This window comes from Dendrobates tinctorius, unplaced genomic scaffold (assembly GCF_039654945.1).
Source record: "Dendrobates tinctorius isolate UK_male_01 unplaced genomic scaffold, ASM3965494v1 ptg000011l, whole genome shotgun sequence".
Classification (NCBI taxonomy): domain Eukaryota; kingdom Metazoa; phylum Chordata; class Amphibia; order Anura; family Dendrobatidae; genus Dendrobates; species Dendrobates tinctorius.
In genome coordinates, this window is record NW_027361679.1 from 71,889,608 (window position 1) to 71,906,622 (window position 17,015).

General features: G+C 42.5%; 1 protein-coding gene across 2 annotated transcripts in view; it reads right to left on the bottom strand.

The window, feature by feature from the left end:
• The window catches only part of SH2D4A (SH2 domain containing 4A), a 151,733-nt gene that overhangs the window by 50,783 nt on the left and 83,935 nt on the right, over window positions 1-17,015 (bottom strand). The window contains exons 4-5 of one of the 2 annotated variants that reach the window (XM_073543255.1): window positions 13,778-13,946; window positions 8,253-8,342 (exon numbers count right to left, since the gene is read on the bottom strand). In XM_073543255.1, the coding sequence (XP_073399356.1) occupies window positions 8,253-8,342; window positions 13,778-13,946 (259 nt within the window). The remainder of the gene's footprint in view (window positions 1-8,252; window positions 8,343-13,777; window positions 13,947-17,015) is intronic. The other variant, XM_073543245.1, reaches the window with a different exon arrangement.

A 17,015-nucleotide genomic window follows, 5' to 3' on the forward strand; every position in this document is an offset into this window, starting at 1 on the left:
GCGAGAGAAGAAGTGGCGACTGGGTAGGCCATAGCGTGGTACTGCATAGGCCATGAGTTAGCGGAAAGCTGTGCTTTCCACCAACCGAAAGGGCATCATCTCAAACGAGATTAGTTTGGCAATGTGGGCGTTCAAACCCAGTGTACGCGGATGAGAGACTGAGTACTTTCTTGACCTACTCATAGTGTCTGGGAGGGTGAGCTGGACTTGAGAGCTGCATATGGTGGAAGTAGCGGTGGACAGGGCGGACTGAGAGAGGGTTGATGATGGTGATGGAGTTGGTGTTCTTTCTGATGGCCTAGAATCAGTCTTTTGTTGATATAACAGTGGGATTCGCTGACTGCTGTGGCCTTGCAACGACACCTCAACATTTGATGCTGTGCTAACCGGTGGGCTTACAGTGGGGGAAACAATGTAGCGTTGCTGACTACCTTCGTTGTGATCAGTTGCACATGTGGCACTTGAGGTTTGGTGTTGTGTCCACGCTTGCAAGTGCATGCTGGTTAAATGTCTAAGCATGCAACTGGTATTCAAATTTTTCAGATTTTTCCCTCGGCTAAAGGTCTTTGCGCACTTCTTACAGATAACCTTGGCCTGATCATGAGGATTTTGGTCAAAAAAGTGCCACACTGCACTCTTCCTACTTTGGCAGACATTTTGCGGCCTAGCACGCTGTGATCTTTTGACCCTCTGGACAAGCTGTCCAGCAACTCTTTTGATGTTTGGAACCTGTCTTTGGAGTGCTCCGGGCCTGCCAGATAACAGCTGTTGCGATGTCGATGTCTGCTGTGGATGCTCCTCATCTGAGCTATTGGAAGCAGCACCCTCTTCCCCCAATGGATGCCAATCTGGGTCAACAACTGGGTCATCCATCACCTCCTCTTCTATGTCATGTGCACCTTCCTCTGTGTCACCGTGTATGGTGGTATAGTGTGCGGGAAGGGGCACCCGAGTCTCATCAGGGTCAGAATCTGGCTCTGTACACTGCGAGGACAATGTAGTGCTCTGAGTGAATGTACCAGCAGAATCATCCATCAGCGGCTGTGCATCAGTGCACTCCATGTCAGATTCATCTTGGCCTGGGTAATTCACCATTTCACTTGATAATCCAGGCATGGTATGTGAAAACAGCTCCATGGAGTAATCAGTAGTATGGCCTGCGTCATCCTTCAATCTTGGTTGGGGTGAAGGACACAAGGAAAGGTGTGGTTCATGAACATGAGCCTCCAATGACGACTCAGTGCTTTTACTTTTTACAACTGAAGAAGAGGAGGCGATAAAGCTGGAGGCTGAGTCAGCAATGTAAGACAAAACTTTTTCCTGATGCTCTGGCTTTAAAAGCGGTTTGCCAACTCCTAGAAAACTAAGCGTTCGAGGCCTTATGTAGCCAGACGATGACGCAGGCTCAACACCTCCTGCATTCGGTCCTATTTTGCTCTTGCCACTACCATCAGATCCACCACCAACACCATCATTACCAGCTGCCAACCCCCGCCCAATTCCACGGCCTCTTCCACCAGCCTTCCTCATTTTTGGTAGAAATGTAGACAAAATCCAACAAACTATATAGTAATGTAAAACAAGGTACAAGGTGTCTATAGGACAGGGGAGATTTTGAATTTCTGCAGACACTTGTGGACAGTTTTGGATTGTGTGAGGCCCACTGATATCTGAGCGCTATGTCACAGGCTCGATGGCACAGCTGTGACAAAAGTGACGAGAGGATAAGGGAGATTTTGAATTTCTGCAGACACTTGTGGACAGTTTTGGATTGTGTGAGGCCCACTGATATCTGAGCGCTATGTGACAGGCTCGATGGCACAGCTGTGACAAAAGTGACGAGAGGATAAGGGAGATTTTGAATTTCTGCAGACACTTGTGGACAGTTTTGGATTGTGTGAGGCCCACTGATATCTGAGCGCTATGTGACAGGCTCGATGGCACAGCTGTGACAAAAGTGACGAGAGGATAAGGGAGATTTTGAATTTCTGCAGACACTTGTGGACAGTTTTGGATTGTGTGAGGCCCACTGATATCTGAGCGCTATGTCACAGGCTCGATGGCACAGCTGTGACAAAAGTGACGAGAGGATAAGGGAGATTTTGAATTTCTGCAGACACTTGTGGACAGTTTTGGATTGTGTGAGGCCCACTGATATCTGAGCGCTATGTCACAGGCTCGATGGCACAGCTGTGACAAAAGTGACGAGAGGATAAGGGAGATTTTGAATTTCTGCAGACACTTGTGGACAGTTTTGTATTGTGTGAGGCCCACTGATATCTGAGCGCTATGTGACAGGCTCGATGGCACAGCTGTGACAAAAGTGACGAGAGGATAAGGGAGATTTTGAATTTTTGCAGACACTTGTGGACAGTTTTGTATTGTGTGAGGCCCACTGATATCTGAGCGCTATGTCACAGGCTCGATGGCACAGCTGTGACAAAAGTGACGAGAGGATAAGGGAGATTTTGAATTTCTGCAGACACTTGTGGACAGTTTTGGATTGTGTGAGGCCCACTGATATCTGAGCGCTATGTCACAGGCTCGATGGCACAGCTGTGACAAAAGTGACGAGAGGATAAGGGAGATTTTGAATTTCTGCAGACACTTGTGGACAGTTTTGTATTGTGTGAGGCCCACTGATATCTGAGCGCTATGTCACAGGCTCGATGGCACAGCTGTGACAAAAGTGACGAGAGGATAAGGGAGATTTTGAATTTCTGCAGACACTTGTGGACAGTTTTGGATTGTGTGAGGCCCACTGATATCTGAGCGCTATGTCACAGGCTCGATGGCACAGCTGTGACAAAAGTGACGAGAGGATAAGGGAGATTTTGAATTTCTGCAGACACTTGTGGACAGTTTTGGATTGTGTGAGGCCCACTGATATCTGAGTGCTATGTCACAGGCTCGATGGCACAGCTGTGACAAAAGGGACTAGAGGATAAGGGAGATTGGATTGCTTTTAAAAAAGCAGTTTGCGGAGCAGTGGGTAAACAGCAATGCCAGCCTGTCAGGAAGCCTTAAAAGGCAGCCCAACAACCAACACCACTGATACACCACAATATAGCCTCCCCTTGCACTGCACACACAGTGACTGGTGTGTTGTGCAGGCCAAATTGCTAGCAGCAGAAGCAGTTTTTTTTTCTTCTCAGGACAAAAAAAAAAATTGGGATTGCTTTTAAAAAAGCAGTTTGCGGAGCAGTGGGTAAACAGCAATGCAGGAATGTCAGGAAGCCTTAGAAGGCAGCCCAACAACCAACACCACTGATACACCACTATATAGCCTCCCCTTGCACTGCACACACAGTGACTGGTGTGTTGTGCAGGCCAAATCGCTAGCAGCAGAAGCAGTTTTTTTGTCTTCTTCCCTGCCTAACGCTCTCCCTACAGAATCAGCAGCAACCTCTCCCTATACTGAGATCGGCAGAAGTAAGATGGCGGTCGGCGTGCACGCCCTTTTATACCCCCTGTGACGCCCACCAAAGCAAGCCAATCACTTGCATGCCCTTCTGAAAGATGGTGGTGACCCCTGCCTATGTCATCACGTTGCCCACAGTGTCCGTGGATCCTGATTGGCTGAAAAAGAGCGCAAAACAAACTTTTGAAACGCGACTTTGGCGCGTAAGTCGCCGACCTCGTGGCCGACCTCATCCTAGGGTCGGGTTTCGTTTCATGAAACCCGACTTTGCCAAAAGTCGGCGACTTTTGAAATTTTTCGACCCGTTTCGCTCAACTCTAGTCATTGTCTTGCGGGAAAACTCAGCCACGACCCATTTTTAATGTCCTGGCGGAGGGAAAGAGGTTGTCACTCAGGATTTTATTGTACATGGCTCCATCCATTCTCCCATTGATGCGGTGAAGTAGTCCTGTGTCCTTAGCAGAAAAACACCCCCAAAACATAATGTTTCCACCTCCATGCTTGACAGTGGGGACTGTGTTCTTTGGGTCATTGGCAGCTTTTCTCTTCTTCCAAACATGGTGAGTTGCGTTAAGAACAAAGACCTCAATTTTTGTCTCATCTGACCACAGCACCTTCTCCCAATCACTCAAGGAATCATACATTAGCAAACTTCAGATGGCCTGCACATGTGCCTTCTTGAGCAGAGGGACCTTGCAGGCACTGCAGGATTTTAAGCCTTTACAATGTGTTAACAATAGTTTTCTTGGTGACTGCCGGGGGTCTGTACGGGCCTGCCGGGGGTCTATACGGGCCTGCCGGGGGTCTGTACGGGCCTGCTGGGGGTCTGTGTCAATCACTGTCATTGTAGCAGGCATATCCCGATGGGACTTGTAGTCCCATCGGACGATGCCTGCACACACGCACAACCCCCGGCAGGCTCGCACAGACCCCCAGCAGCCCGCACAGACCCCCGGCAGCCCGCACAGACCCCCGGCAGGCCCGTACAGACCCCCGGCAGGCCCGCACAGACCCCCGGCAGGCCCGCACAGACCCCCGATAGGCCCGTACAGACCCCGCCCGCCCACAGACACGCACAGTGTCCGCCCATGTACCGCCCACACTCTTCCCCCCTCCCGAACTGGATGTGCAAGTAAAGAAAGGGTTTATTTTCATTCCGATATTTGTGCCCATTGACTTGCATGGGTTTCCGGTATCGGACTCGGCGATACCTGATATTTTTGGGGTATCGGTCCGATCCAATCCAATCCGATATTTCCCGAAATAGGAAGGTATCGCTCAACACTACAGGGCACCCAAGCTGGCAGTGTCCACCCGTGGATCAAGAGTAGCAGAATTTTGGACGTAGTGCAGTTCTACATTACAAGCAAAGTAGATGGGATTTGTAGAAATACCATGCCCACTGTGCTTCTATTTAACTCTGCATAAATTTACGAGCCTCAGCATGCCAATTTCTGTAGGGGAGATGCCAGTCTGCACAGCAGTTTTTTACCAATAGAATGTCATTACAAATGGCAAATTCACATGTACTGACAATCAAGTGCGGTAATTAGAACACAGCGTTTTGGACAAAGCGAAAATACGCTGTGTCCAAAACGCTATTATTCTTATCGTGGGGACGTAGCCTGAAAGAATTGACATGAATTGAGATGCTGCAGATTTAAGAAAAAAAAAGACGGTTCAAATTAGCAAGTAGAAGAAAAATGCAGTGTGTGAACCAGCCCTGATAGATTGAGTTGTGGCCAAAAGTATTAACACCCCTGCAATTCTGTCAGATAATACTCAGTTTCTTTCTGAAAGTGATTGCAGACACAAATTCTTTGGTATTATTATCTTCATTTAATTTGTCTTAAATGAAAAAACACAAAAAGAATTGTCCTAAAACCAAATTGGATATGATTCCACACCAAACATAAAAAAGAGGGTGGACAAAAGTATTGCCACTGTTCGAAAAATCATGTGATGCTTCTCTAATTTGTGTAATTAACAGCACCTGTAACTTACCTGTGGCGCTTAACAGGTGTTGGCAATAACTAAATCACACTTGCAGCCAGTTGACATGGATTAAAGTTGACTCAACCTCTGTCCTGTGTCCTTGTGTGTACCACATTGAGCATGGAGAAAAGAAAGAAGACCAAAGAACTGTCTGAGGACTTGAGAAACCAAATTGTGAGGAAGCATGAGCAATCTCAAAGCTACAAGTCCATCTCCAAAGACCTGAATGTTCCTGTGTCTACCGTGCGCAGTGGCATCAAGAAGTTTAAAGCCCATGGCACTGTGGCTAACCTCCCTAGATGTGGACGGAAAAGAAAAATTGACAAGAGATTTCAACGCAAGATTGTGCGGATGTTGGATAAAGAACCTCGACTAACATCCAAACAAGTTCAAGCTGCCCTGCAGTCCGAGGGTACAACAGTGTCAACCCGTACTATCCGTCGGCGTCTGAATGAAAAGGGACTGTATGGTAGGAGACCCAGGAAGACCCCACTTCTTACCCCGAGACATAAAATAGCCAGGCTGGAGTTTGCCAAAACTAACCTGAAAAAGCCTAAAACATTTTGGAAGAATGTTCTCTGGTCAGATGAGACAATTTGGGCAAAGGCATCAACATAGAGTTTACAGGAGAAAAAAAGAGGCATTCAAAGAAAAGAACACTGTCCCTACAGTCAAACATGGCGGAGGTTCCCTGATGTTTTGGGGTTGCTTTGCTGCCCCTGGCACTGGACTGCTTGACCATGTGCATGGCATTATGAAGTCTGAAGACTACCAACAAATTTTGCAGCATAATGTAGGGCCCAGTGTGAGAAAGCTGGGTCTCCCTCAGAGGTCATGGGTCTTCCAGTAGGACAATGACCCAAACACACACTTCAAAAAGCACTAGAAAATGGTTTGAGAGAAAGAACTGGAGACTTCTAAGGTGGCCAGCAATGAGTCCAGACCTGAATCCCATAGAACACCTGTGGAGAGATCTAAAAATGGCAGTTTGGAGAAGGCACCCTTCAAATATCAGGGACCTGGAGCAGTTTGCCAAAGAAGAATGGTCTAAAATTCCAGCAGAGCATTGTAAGAAACTCATTGATGGTTACCGGAAGCGGTTGGTCGCAGTTATTTTGGCTAAAGGTGGTGCGACCAAGTATTAGGCTGAGGGTGGCAATACTTTTGTCTGGCCCATTTTTGGAGTTTTGTGTGAAATGATCAATGTTTTGCTTTTTGATTCATTCTCTTTTGTGTTTTTTCATTTAAGACAAATTAAATGAAGATAATAATACCAAAGAATTTGTGTTTGCAATCATTTTCAGGAAGAAACTGAGTATTATCTGACAGAATTGCAGGGGTGTCAATACTTTTGGCCACAACTGTAAGTCACTGCCAGAGATGTCTGATAGCGGCTTACTTATAGAGAATAGAGTCAGAAGAGCGCTCCTGTGTAAGGCAAAGACTGAGAAGATAGCTGTCGGTCGAATGACTAGCCGAAACATTGTTTGGTCAACAGCATTCTCTGAGAGTATGAGAGGCTGTAGGGAATATTTGCACGCCAATCACTTCTACAAACTGTAAGTGCACATGCCTGATTTTATTTCAAACCTTTTGATTTAAATATTGAGGAATTGTTGTGATTCTGGTCAGATGGACAAGATGTACGCATATTTATTGGGTTTGTGTTTTGTAAATTATTTGCCAGAAAAAGTTGATGAGAGTTAATCTCATCTATACCAATAACATTTCACTCATGTCAGGAAACTGTTATCCAGGTTGTTCAAAATCTAATACAAGGTCTAATGTCAATTCTATCTCAGAAACGCAGTTATAGTTGGTAAACTATCTTCAAGTCAGAAAAGAAGGATGTAACCCCTTGAGAATAGAAGTACATACTAGTGTAGCAGTAGAGACAGAGACCCTGATTTCAGCATTGTGTCACTTGCTGGTCTGCTTACTGTACTTTTGATAAAAATCACTGACTTAAAAGTAGGAGATCATCACTAGAGGACTAGTAAACCCACTGCCATGTAGTCCTCCATAGTCATGAGCTCTGTATAACCTTGCTCTCACCACTGATTTCCAGCTATCTGCCTATGCACAGAGTACACAGGAAGCTGACAATCATTGGTGTGCACTCAACATTCAGAGAACTGGTAGATCTGTAGCAGAGAAAATGATTTTATCAAAATGACAGCAAGCAGCCCAGTAAGTGATACATCACTGGGATCTCAGAAAATAATAATAATTATTACAGATCTTGCACTCAGTCAGGATCTGTATGGGTGCAATTACCATGTGCTATTGGGTGCATGGAGGGTGTGGCGACAGATCATAGGAAGGAGCAAATTATGATTAACATTTATAAGGAGGGGAGAGGGGAGCGTTAGGTTAGTGAGATGATAGACTTGTCTACATGGATGGGTTTTTAAAGCATGCTTAAAACAATGGGGGCTAGATATCAGTCAGATCGTTTTGGGTTGTGCATTCCGGTAGACTGGCGAAGAACAAGAGAAGTCTTGGAGATGGAGTTGCAAGGTTCAGATTATGGAGTATGTTAGTCTTAGATCAGTTGCAGAAAAAAGGGCATGGGTGGGGTGATAGAAATGAGGGAGGAGATATAGAGCGGTGCAGAAGTGTGGAGAGCTTTGTGGGTGAGAGATGAGTTTGTATTGGATTCTGTAGCGAATGGGTAACCAGTACAGTGACTGGCACAGTGTAGAAGGATCGGTGAAGCAGCTGGAAAAAAATATGCCTCTGGCTGATGCATTCCCTTTAGGTGCAATGTATATAGAAATTAAACTTGATATTTTGACAAGCCCCTCATTAGGTTTGACAATGAAAATGGTCTTACCTGTAGCACTCCGCGTTTTATAGACTGCCTTGTAGAAGATTCTAGTAGTATATCTTGAATAGTTCTTGTTTTTGGTGTTTCTCTGATTGACTAGGAATGTAATCAAATAGACTATTTAAAATTACATCTATTGTTTTCCTTTGTATTAGTCACCACACCCGATAACACATGCAAACACAGTACCCTATAACCAATACATGAGACCAGACAAAATGACCCAAAAGTCACACCCAGAGTTACAACAATAATCCCAGCTAAAGGCATTGTATTAAGTTTCAAAGTTATCCCCTAGCCATAGGGAGGATAATTTCCCCATCGCAGGGGAAATCAGGTTACTGAGACCCCCTCCGATCCTGATAACTGGGGTTCTGAAAATTCCAAAGTGAATGGAGCAGTGGTCGATCATTCAAACTTCAGCTCCATTACCTCTCCATTGGATCAATGGAGATAGTCAAGAGTTGTAGTCAGCTGATCTTCAACACTCCGTTTAAGAATGAATAGTTTGGCAGTGCAAATAATCAACCATTGCTCCATGGACACGATGCTCTTCAGAGCCCTGACTTTCGGTATTGGGGTGGGTTCCAGTAGTTGGACCCCAGCAATCAGGAAGTTATCCCCTATTTCATGGAGAGGAGATAAACTTGGCCCTTTAAATCAATGCATCCTGAATGAATAATTTCCTTAAGCTATGAAAGATATGAAATTCACAATTTAAACCAACTTTAATCTTTCACTTCTACAATATGCAAAGAACAATTTCAGGCTGTAAAATGTGATTATAATTTTATATTATTCAAACTACAATATTGTAATATGTGGAATGTGGAAGGTAAGTATTAGGGCTTATTTGCACATGAGTTTTTGATGTCTGTGTTTTCTACATTTTTTAGCGAACAAAACATTTCCACAATAATTCAATTGGTATAGTCTCATGTCGTTTTTTTTGGAGACCGATAATCCACAGAAAGGGTATGTCTTATTTTGATCTATTTGGCTGATCAAAGTCACCCATTCCAGTGAAAAAAGCAGATAGCACTCACATGTCATCTGTGTATCATCTAAATGCTGTCCATTTTTTGCTGAGCAGTTTATAAGTAAAGCTTTGACTTTTTTCATGATTTTTTTTTTAATTCGGTCTAAGGTTAATGGCTATAACTGGGGCTTACTGCCTAAGCACTAACTGATACGTAGTTACTACCTACCTCTCTATTGTGACGTCATGCTGATTGACAGCCGGCTCCTCCAGTTAGGCAGCGGGGATTCAGCTGTCAATCAGCATGATGTCGGCAGTCCTGCCCTGTCGACAGCGCAGATCAGAAAAGAATGCTGCTCTGTCGACGTGGCATCAGCAGATAACGTTCTGTGACTGCTCTTTGCTGGTGCAGAACGGCGCCAGGCATAACAGGCAGGTGGGCAGCAACTACCTGCCTGTTAGTGCTTATGCACATTTTTATTTTACTTTTTACAAAGCTCCGGATATACCCTTTAAGTAGAAATAGAACTATCACTCATAGTCTGACTCACGTCACACATTGAGAAAGTGTGTATGTGACAAATAGATTCAAACATTGTTGTGACATCATAACAATATGTTACAAAATGTATTACAAAATATTAATATACAGTCTAATACGTCATCACGAACACAGAATGAAGGTAAAAGTGTCAGTACCTTATACTGTGATAATATAGCATGGTTTAAAAATAAAAGCACAGAGTATTGTGACATCATCAGTATAAAACAAAGTATACGAACAACTGCAGCCACTATTATGATGTCAAGATGGAACAAAGACAATGAATAAAAAGAAAACAATGTGACATTATCACAGTAGAACACGGCCCATATATAAAGTATAAAAAAATTGAAAAATCATCAACAGTTTATACCCATTCTTACATCATTGCATTAGGGCAGTGTTTTTACTATAAACCAAGATACAGCCTACTGGAACATCATTACATTGGAACACAGCCTAAGAATTCCAGTCAATTATGTGGCATCATCATAACACTAATAAACAAACACTATTACAACATCATAAAAATAAAGCACAACTCAAGAATTAAGATGCCTTTCTGACACTATCATAATATCATAAAAATGCACAGCTAAGGAATAGAACACAAACATCACTGCAAAATCATCACAACTAAACACAGCCTACATATGCCCAGTATACTGTAAAATTCTCAAAAACAACTTAATAAAGGTACAGGCCATTGTGACATTATTGCAATAAGACACAATGAAGACACAAGCTATTGCAACATTATAAGGCAGGAGTCACACTAGAGAGGAATGCGGACGAGTGCTATGCGACAAAAAATCGCATAGCACTCGGACCACTGTTAATCTATGAGGCAGCTCCCATCATCTGTTATTTTCTCGGCCGTACTATACGTGCTGCGATTTGCACCGTATATTGGCCGAGACTTGCCAATACAAGTCAATGGATGCGAGAAAAAAATGCATACCACATGGACCATTAGTGTGACTTGCGAGAAATACGCAGGTGTGCGTTGAAAAACCAGCAATTCAATTATTACCCCATATGCCACCACTACAGGGCAGTGGGAAGAGAGAGGCTAAGTTCCAGAATTGGTGAAACTTGCAGATGCGCCTTTTCTGGGGTGGCTGGAGGCAGATTTTTTTTAGTCGAGGGGGCAATAACCATGGTCCCTTTCTCGGCTATTAATATCTGCCCTCAGGGAAGCCAGAATATTATGGCCACAGTTCATCAAAGTGATTATGCTTGAGTTCTGGCGTAAATAACTTTGAAAAGCCACAAAACTTTTGAACAACACAAGTTGCACAAACATTTTTTCACTTTTGGATTTTTCAATCCCAGCTTCGCCCAGCTCCTACAAAATGGTTGGAGCTGGTACTGGACGGTGAAGGAAAGAGGGTGTCATGCCACAGCTCATCTAATTCACGACAAGCTGCTCCATTCCTTACACTAGAAATCTTACTTCAGTCCCTCACTGGAGTAAGATTTGTGGTGAGCTGAGAGGGGCATGCCACTTTTCAGACTATCCTTATTCATTAAAAGAGGTGGACATCTTAGTGAATCAGAAGCATATGACTCCAACATGCCCCCTTTACCAAGACCTGATTTGTTTACCCAGTCTTGATAAATCATGACCAAGTTTGGAATAGAGAGCTATGACACTTTTCTTCACAATGTAAATTAGTGTTCTTATCCCCTTCTGTAAACTGTGAACGTCATAATGCCTAGTGGCTTGCTGAACTTGGCTCCAGATAGTGAAACCTAAAATCAATGGGACAGCATGTGAATCACGGAAGTTCAATGTTTACCCAGCTGTAAGCGTCATGCGTCCTTGAAAATTCACTATTGGGAATTTCCAGTAAGGTGAGGACATTTTACAGTTTACAATTTACTTGCTAATTCTCTTACCATATTCCTATTAAACAGATAGATCACACAGCATAATAGTTAAGTAATAACATTTCAGTACCAACAAAACCAATTCTAAGTCAGGAAAATTAGCTTCTCCATTCTCCATGAAAAAAAAAGAGAAAAATAAAGATCTGAAAATATACATTCTAGAATTGTATTCTTGCGGAAAGATGCTTCAATTTAAATTCAGCAGTTTCTGAGTTTATTTCTTCTAATCCATAATGATCCATTTACACTGCACGATGTAGAGCATAAAAACAACCGACCGCCGACAACATGTTTCCCGGTTGTTTAAAGGGAATCTGTCACCCCATTTTTGAACTATAAGATGCGGCCACAGCCATCAGGGGCTTATCTACAGCATCCTGTAATGCTGTAGATAAGCCCCCGATGGAACCTAAAAGATAAGAAAAAAGAGTTAGATTATACTCACCCGGGCGTCCGATACGGTCTGATGGTCCGGCGCCCCCCATCTTCTAGAGATGACATCCTCCTCCTTGCTTCATGATGCGCTCCTGCCCAGGTGTACTTTCTCTGCCCTGTTGAGTAAAGTACAGCAGTGCTCAGGCGCCGGACCTCTCTGACCTTTCCCGGCGCCTGCGCACTGCAGTACTCTGCTCTGCCCTCAACAGGGCAGATAAAGTACGCCTGCGCAGGAGCCGCGGCAGAAGTAAGAAGGAGGACATCATCGTATGAAGATGGGAGGCACCGGACCGCGACACCCACTGCACCTGCCCCCCGGTAAGTATAATCTAACTTGTTTTTCTTATCTTTCAGGTTACATCGGGGACTTATCTACAGCATTACAGAATGCTGTAGATAAGCCCCTGATGGCTGTGGCTGCATCTCATAGGCTGAAAATGGGGTGACAGATTCCTTTAATAGCAGGTTTACTTCAGATAGACTCTGAATGATCCGAACGATCTGTAATAGATTGTACAGTGCATATAGGCTGCCAATGTTCTTGGCAGAGCAGGACAATATGCTGCCAACAACCATAACCTTTAGTGCAAACCAAGAAATAATTTCAACTAACGAACAAACTTGTTGATCAGGTGATTGGCACCCTGTTCACACTGCATCATTATCGGAAAACGAATGTTCTTAGGAACTTTCATTCATGATAATCTTGCAGTGTAAATGGACCTTGAGTTACAGAAACAGCTTACAACCACAACTGCCCTCCATTGTTGTGTCCATATCAAATGGTGCTCAGTCGTAGGCAGACTGTACAGGCCATAAGAATCTGCATTATATATACGGTACATTTATCACTATGCAGTACACCATTTTGACTGTATGACATGATCCTTAGTGGTTAAACCCAATGTCCATTACTTGCATTATAAAGTTGCCCAAAAAGACAATTCTGGGTCCAACTGTATATCTTCATTTTGGAATTTTAGAAAAATGTGGTTTAGAAAAATGTTTGCATAAAAACTGAAATTTGGCATGACTTCAGCAAAATCCACATTGATTATCACAATAGTAAATGAAATAATAATATTTATACTCTAATATCTTTATGAGACCTAAAGGATTAGAGCTTGCCTTTCATTTTAGTGACATGTTGATAGCTAGTGGTCCACATGCTCAGTACAATGAAGTGCTTCTTTTTTTAATGAAATGAGGACCTGGGTAATGCAAGTTTTGGCTTTATGCATTGATCTAGGACTCCATGGTTTTATCAGTCATTATTGTCCGTGTTTTGCTTTGGTATTGCACTGTAGCAAAATGTTAGGGATAGGTCACACAAAGGCAAGAGGGCAAGAAGGACCAGGATAATTAAAAAAATAAGCCAATATAAAGCCTTAATCAAGGAAATAATTTAACTTTTTGCAATACAAATATATAGATGTGTTCATCTCCAATTATCACTTCTTGCATCTGAGACATTGGCATTATTATGCTTTGTACTGAATATACTATAGATTCCAAATGCCAAAATTGTCAAACGTTGCATAACAGAATGAGAGCTAGACTTTGTATATAATCACTAATTTTCTGTAAAACCCATAGTATGAGCAGAAAACCTTCAACAGGATTGTACTCTGGGTCACGACAGGTTCACCACAGCCAGGGTAATACATATTTGCTATTTACCTGATTTTCTTCATTTATTATCTGTTGGTCAATTGTTTTGGCTTCTTCTTCTTTGGCAGGTTTCTTGTTTTCAACATTTTGCTTCCATGTCTCCACTGTTTCACTTTGTGACTGTGTCTGTAGTGTCAAGGCTTCTGACAGTTTGGATAGCTCTTCCTCTTCATCTTTCCTGTGGGACAAAAAGTTATATATAAGCACTAATGCACTACAAAAGTCATCATCTGCAGCAATACGACTAAAAAAATATCTAGGTTAAAGGGGTTTATCCAGGACAATATTATTTTTTTTACTACAGGCCTAAACACTAACAGGCAGGTAGTTGCTAACTACCTGCTTGTTGTGCCCAAGGCCGATCTGTCCCAGAGCAGTCACAAAACCGCTCCTGCCGGCGAGATGGTGGCTTCTGCTGACATCTTGTCGACAGCAGCTTCTCTTACACTCTGCCCTGTGGATGGGGCATGACTGCTGACGTCATGCCGATTGACAGTCAGCTTCATACTGCCTATCTGCGGAGAGCTGGATGTCAGTCAGCATGTCGGCAGTCATATCCCATTGACAAAGCACGAAGAAGAGCTGTTGATGTGGACCAGCTGAATCCCCAGCAGACACGATCAGTGACCACTCTGAGCCAGCGCCAGGTATCGCAGGCAGATACTTGCCTCTGTTAGCAACTATCTGCTTGTTAGTTTTTAGGTCCTTAGTAAACAAAACATTTTTTTTCCTGGGCAACCCCTTTAACGGTAAATGGTCACACTAATAATGCTAGGTTTAAACTATGTATTGTTTAAAGTCTGGAATTCATCATAAAACTTCAGATTTTACAATTCAATTCAGTTTTTCAATATACCATGCACCTGAACACACACAGTGGCCCCATTCATCAAAGCAAATTCTCCTGTCAATTGATTTGTAAAGTCGCAACATTTTTGCGCAACGCTGAGTTTCACTAAACTTTTGAGACTTTTGGTGTTTTCACTACAGTTTCTGCCAGGTCTACCCAACTCTGCCAAAGTGAATAGAACTTGGGCGGGATGGGGTTATGTTGGGGGCATAACGCCACAGCTTGAACTTTGGCGATTCTCAAGTCAGAATCTTAATCCAGTAAGATTAGTGGAAAGACATGTGGCACAGAGATGCACGAAACTTGTCACACTCACACCTGGTTAATTGAAAGGCATGCACCTTGTAATCAATCAGGTGCCTCTGACTCCACATCTTCTGATCAAGACCGGCGTGAAAATCTCCGGTATTATTGAATCGAGGCCAGCGTCTTTATATTTATGTTGTCAGCCTGCTTTGACCCTATATTCAAGTAGATACTTTTATTGCAAGGAAATATTGAATGATAATACATACATTATGCCTACACATACATATACAGTATAAATACAGCTACATTCATGTCCACATATATCGAAATGAAGTGCACATTCACACTTACACAAAGAAACACAAACGTGCATACACACATACATAAAAATTCATATATAGTACATATAAAACTGAATAAGCATATACATATAGCACATAAACTAAGAGACAAGCACAAAAATGTACACCTTATCATATGCAATTTTATAATTTTAATGTAAACATACACCTAAACGTCTACATACAGATACACACGCACACACACACACACACACACACACGATACACAAAGTGAAGTTTTTGAAGAATTAGGTTAAAACACTTCTAGGGTCAAAGTTTAAAGGCCCTGATATAGGTTAAATAGCTGTCTGCCAAACTATTTCAACAGATGATCCTTTTGTTTGGCTCCTTGCTGAATAAACGCTGCTGAGTTCCTCTTTTTTACAAGTTATGTATTCATTGCAGTAGGCACCTGTTCATACCATATTGAGGTGCAGGTCAGGTTTTTTGTTCTATTCATTTTCTGTCGGCATTAAAAAGTATAAAAAATACAATGTAATAATAAGTAGGAAGCACTAGCCTAAATGTATTTTCCTTTATTCCACCATTTAGACGGTACGTCTTACAGTGTTGTTTGCTTGGTAAATATTATTCAATGTTTACTTTGATATAAAAACTTTGGCAAACTTAAGAACACTAATGGCGCCTCTCAACCTTTGGCCGGGAAATGATAAAGCACAGCGGTCACAGTAAGTAGTGAGTCAAAAAACTACAAAGATTTCTAGTCACTCTTCAACCAATAATTGGTTGAACATAAAGGATCTAGCCTTATTTAACCCCTTCAGTCTGCGCAGTTGTGCAGACACAGGTAGACGCACCTGCAGAAGTTGATCCTGTACAGTTTATAACGGCAAAACAGTTTCTTCCGAATAACTGATTCTGATAACCTGTATTCCCATATTAATAAATTAGGTAGCTCAAATGTGGTGACAGATTCCCCTTAAGATCTAGGGCTAATCTATTTCTGCATGTCGGTGCGAGTGTGTATATTTGTCTGTACACATATTCATGTATGCCTTGTATATCTGTGTGTATTTAATGCGTTTGTCTCGTGTGTATTTATGTCAGTGTATGGGTATACATAAATGTAATTGTTAATGAGCATCCGTCATTGTAATGTTTATTTCATAAATCAATAGTACATGTGAAAATAAGTAACTTTGTAATTTATCTTATCAAGAAATTTGCTGCTTTCTCCTCCAGGACTGAAGCTTCACTCTCAATTAATATGTGAAATCTGTAAAATCTGTATTCAGTAAAGGAAGATGATCCCATTACTAAGATAGGAGATGGCAATTGGTGATCTTAAAATTTGCTGGAGTGGGAAGAAGTAGGGTGAGGAAGGAGAGGAGTTAGAGAGTGACAGACATTCTATCAAGTTCTCCTGGCATGACAGTTACAGTTCTCCAACTTTATGAGCACCAATTGTCACCTCCTATCTCAGTAATGTAATAATTGTCTTCATTGAGGGCAGATATTACATGTGAATGGAGAATTTAGACAATGGATGATCAGTCAAGGAGAGGAGTGAAGTAGATTTTCCTAATAATGTATATTACAAAGTTTCTTATTTTCATTGATTGATCTACAATGGTTACTCTTTATATCTTTACTGCCGACGTGTGTTTATAGGTCTCAGCTAGACCCCAGCAGGCAAGGTCCCCTACAAAGTTATGATCATTTGTTACATTCCTAAACAGCGGTTTAATTTGGAGGTGGAGAGAGTGCGATCACATTTTTGCCCTGAGGGACTCCAAAATTACACAAATAGTGTAGGAGACCAGTAATATAATCCACTGATTTTGAA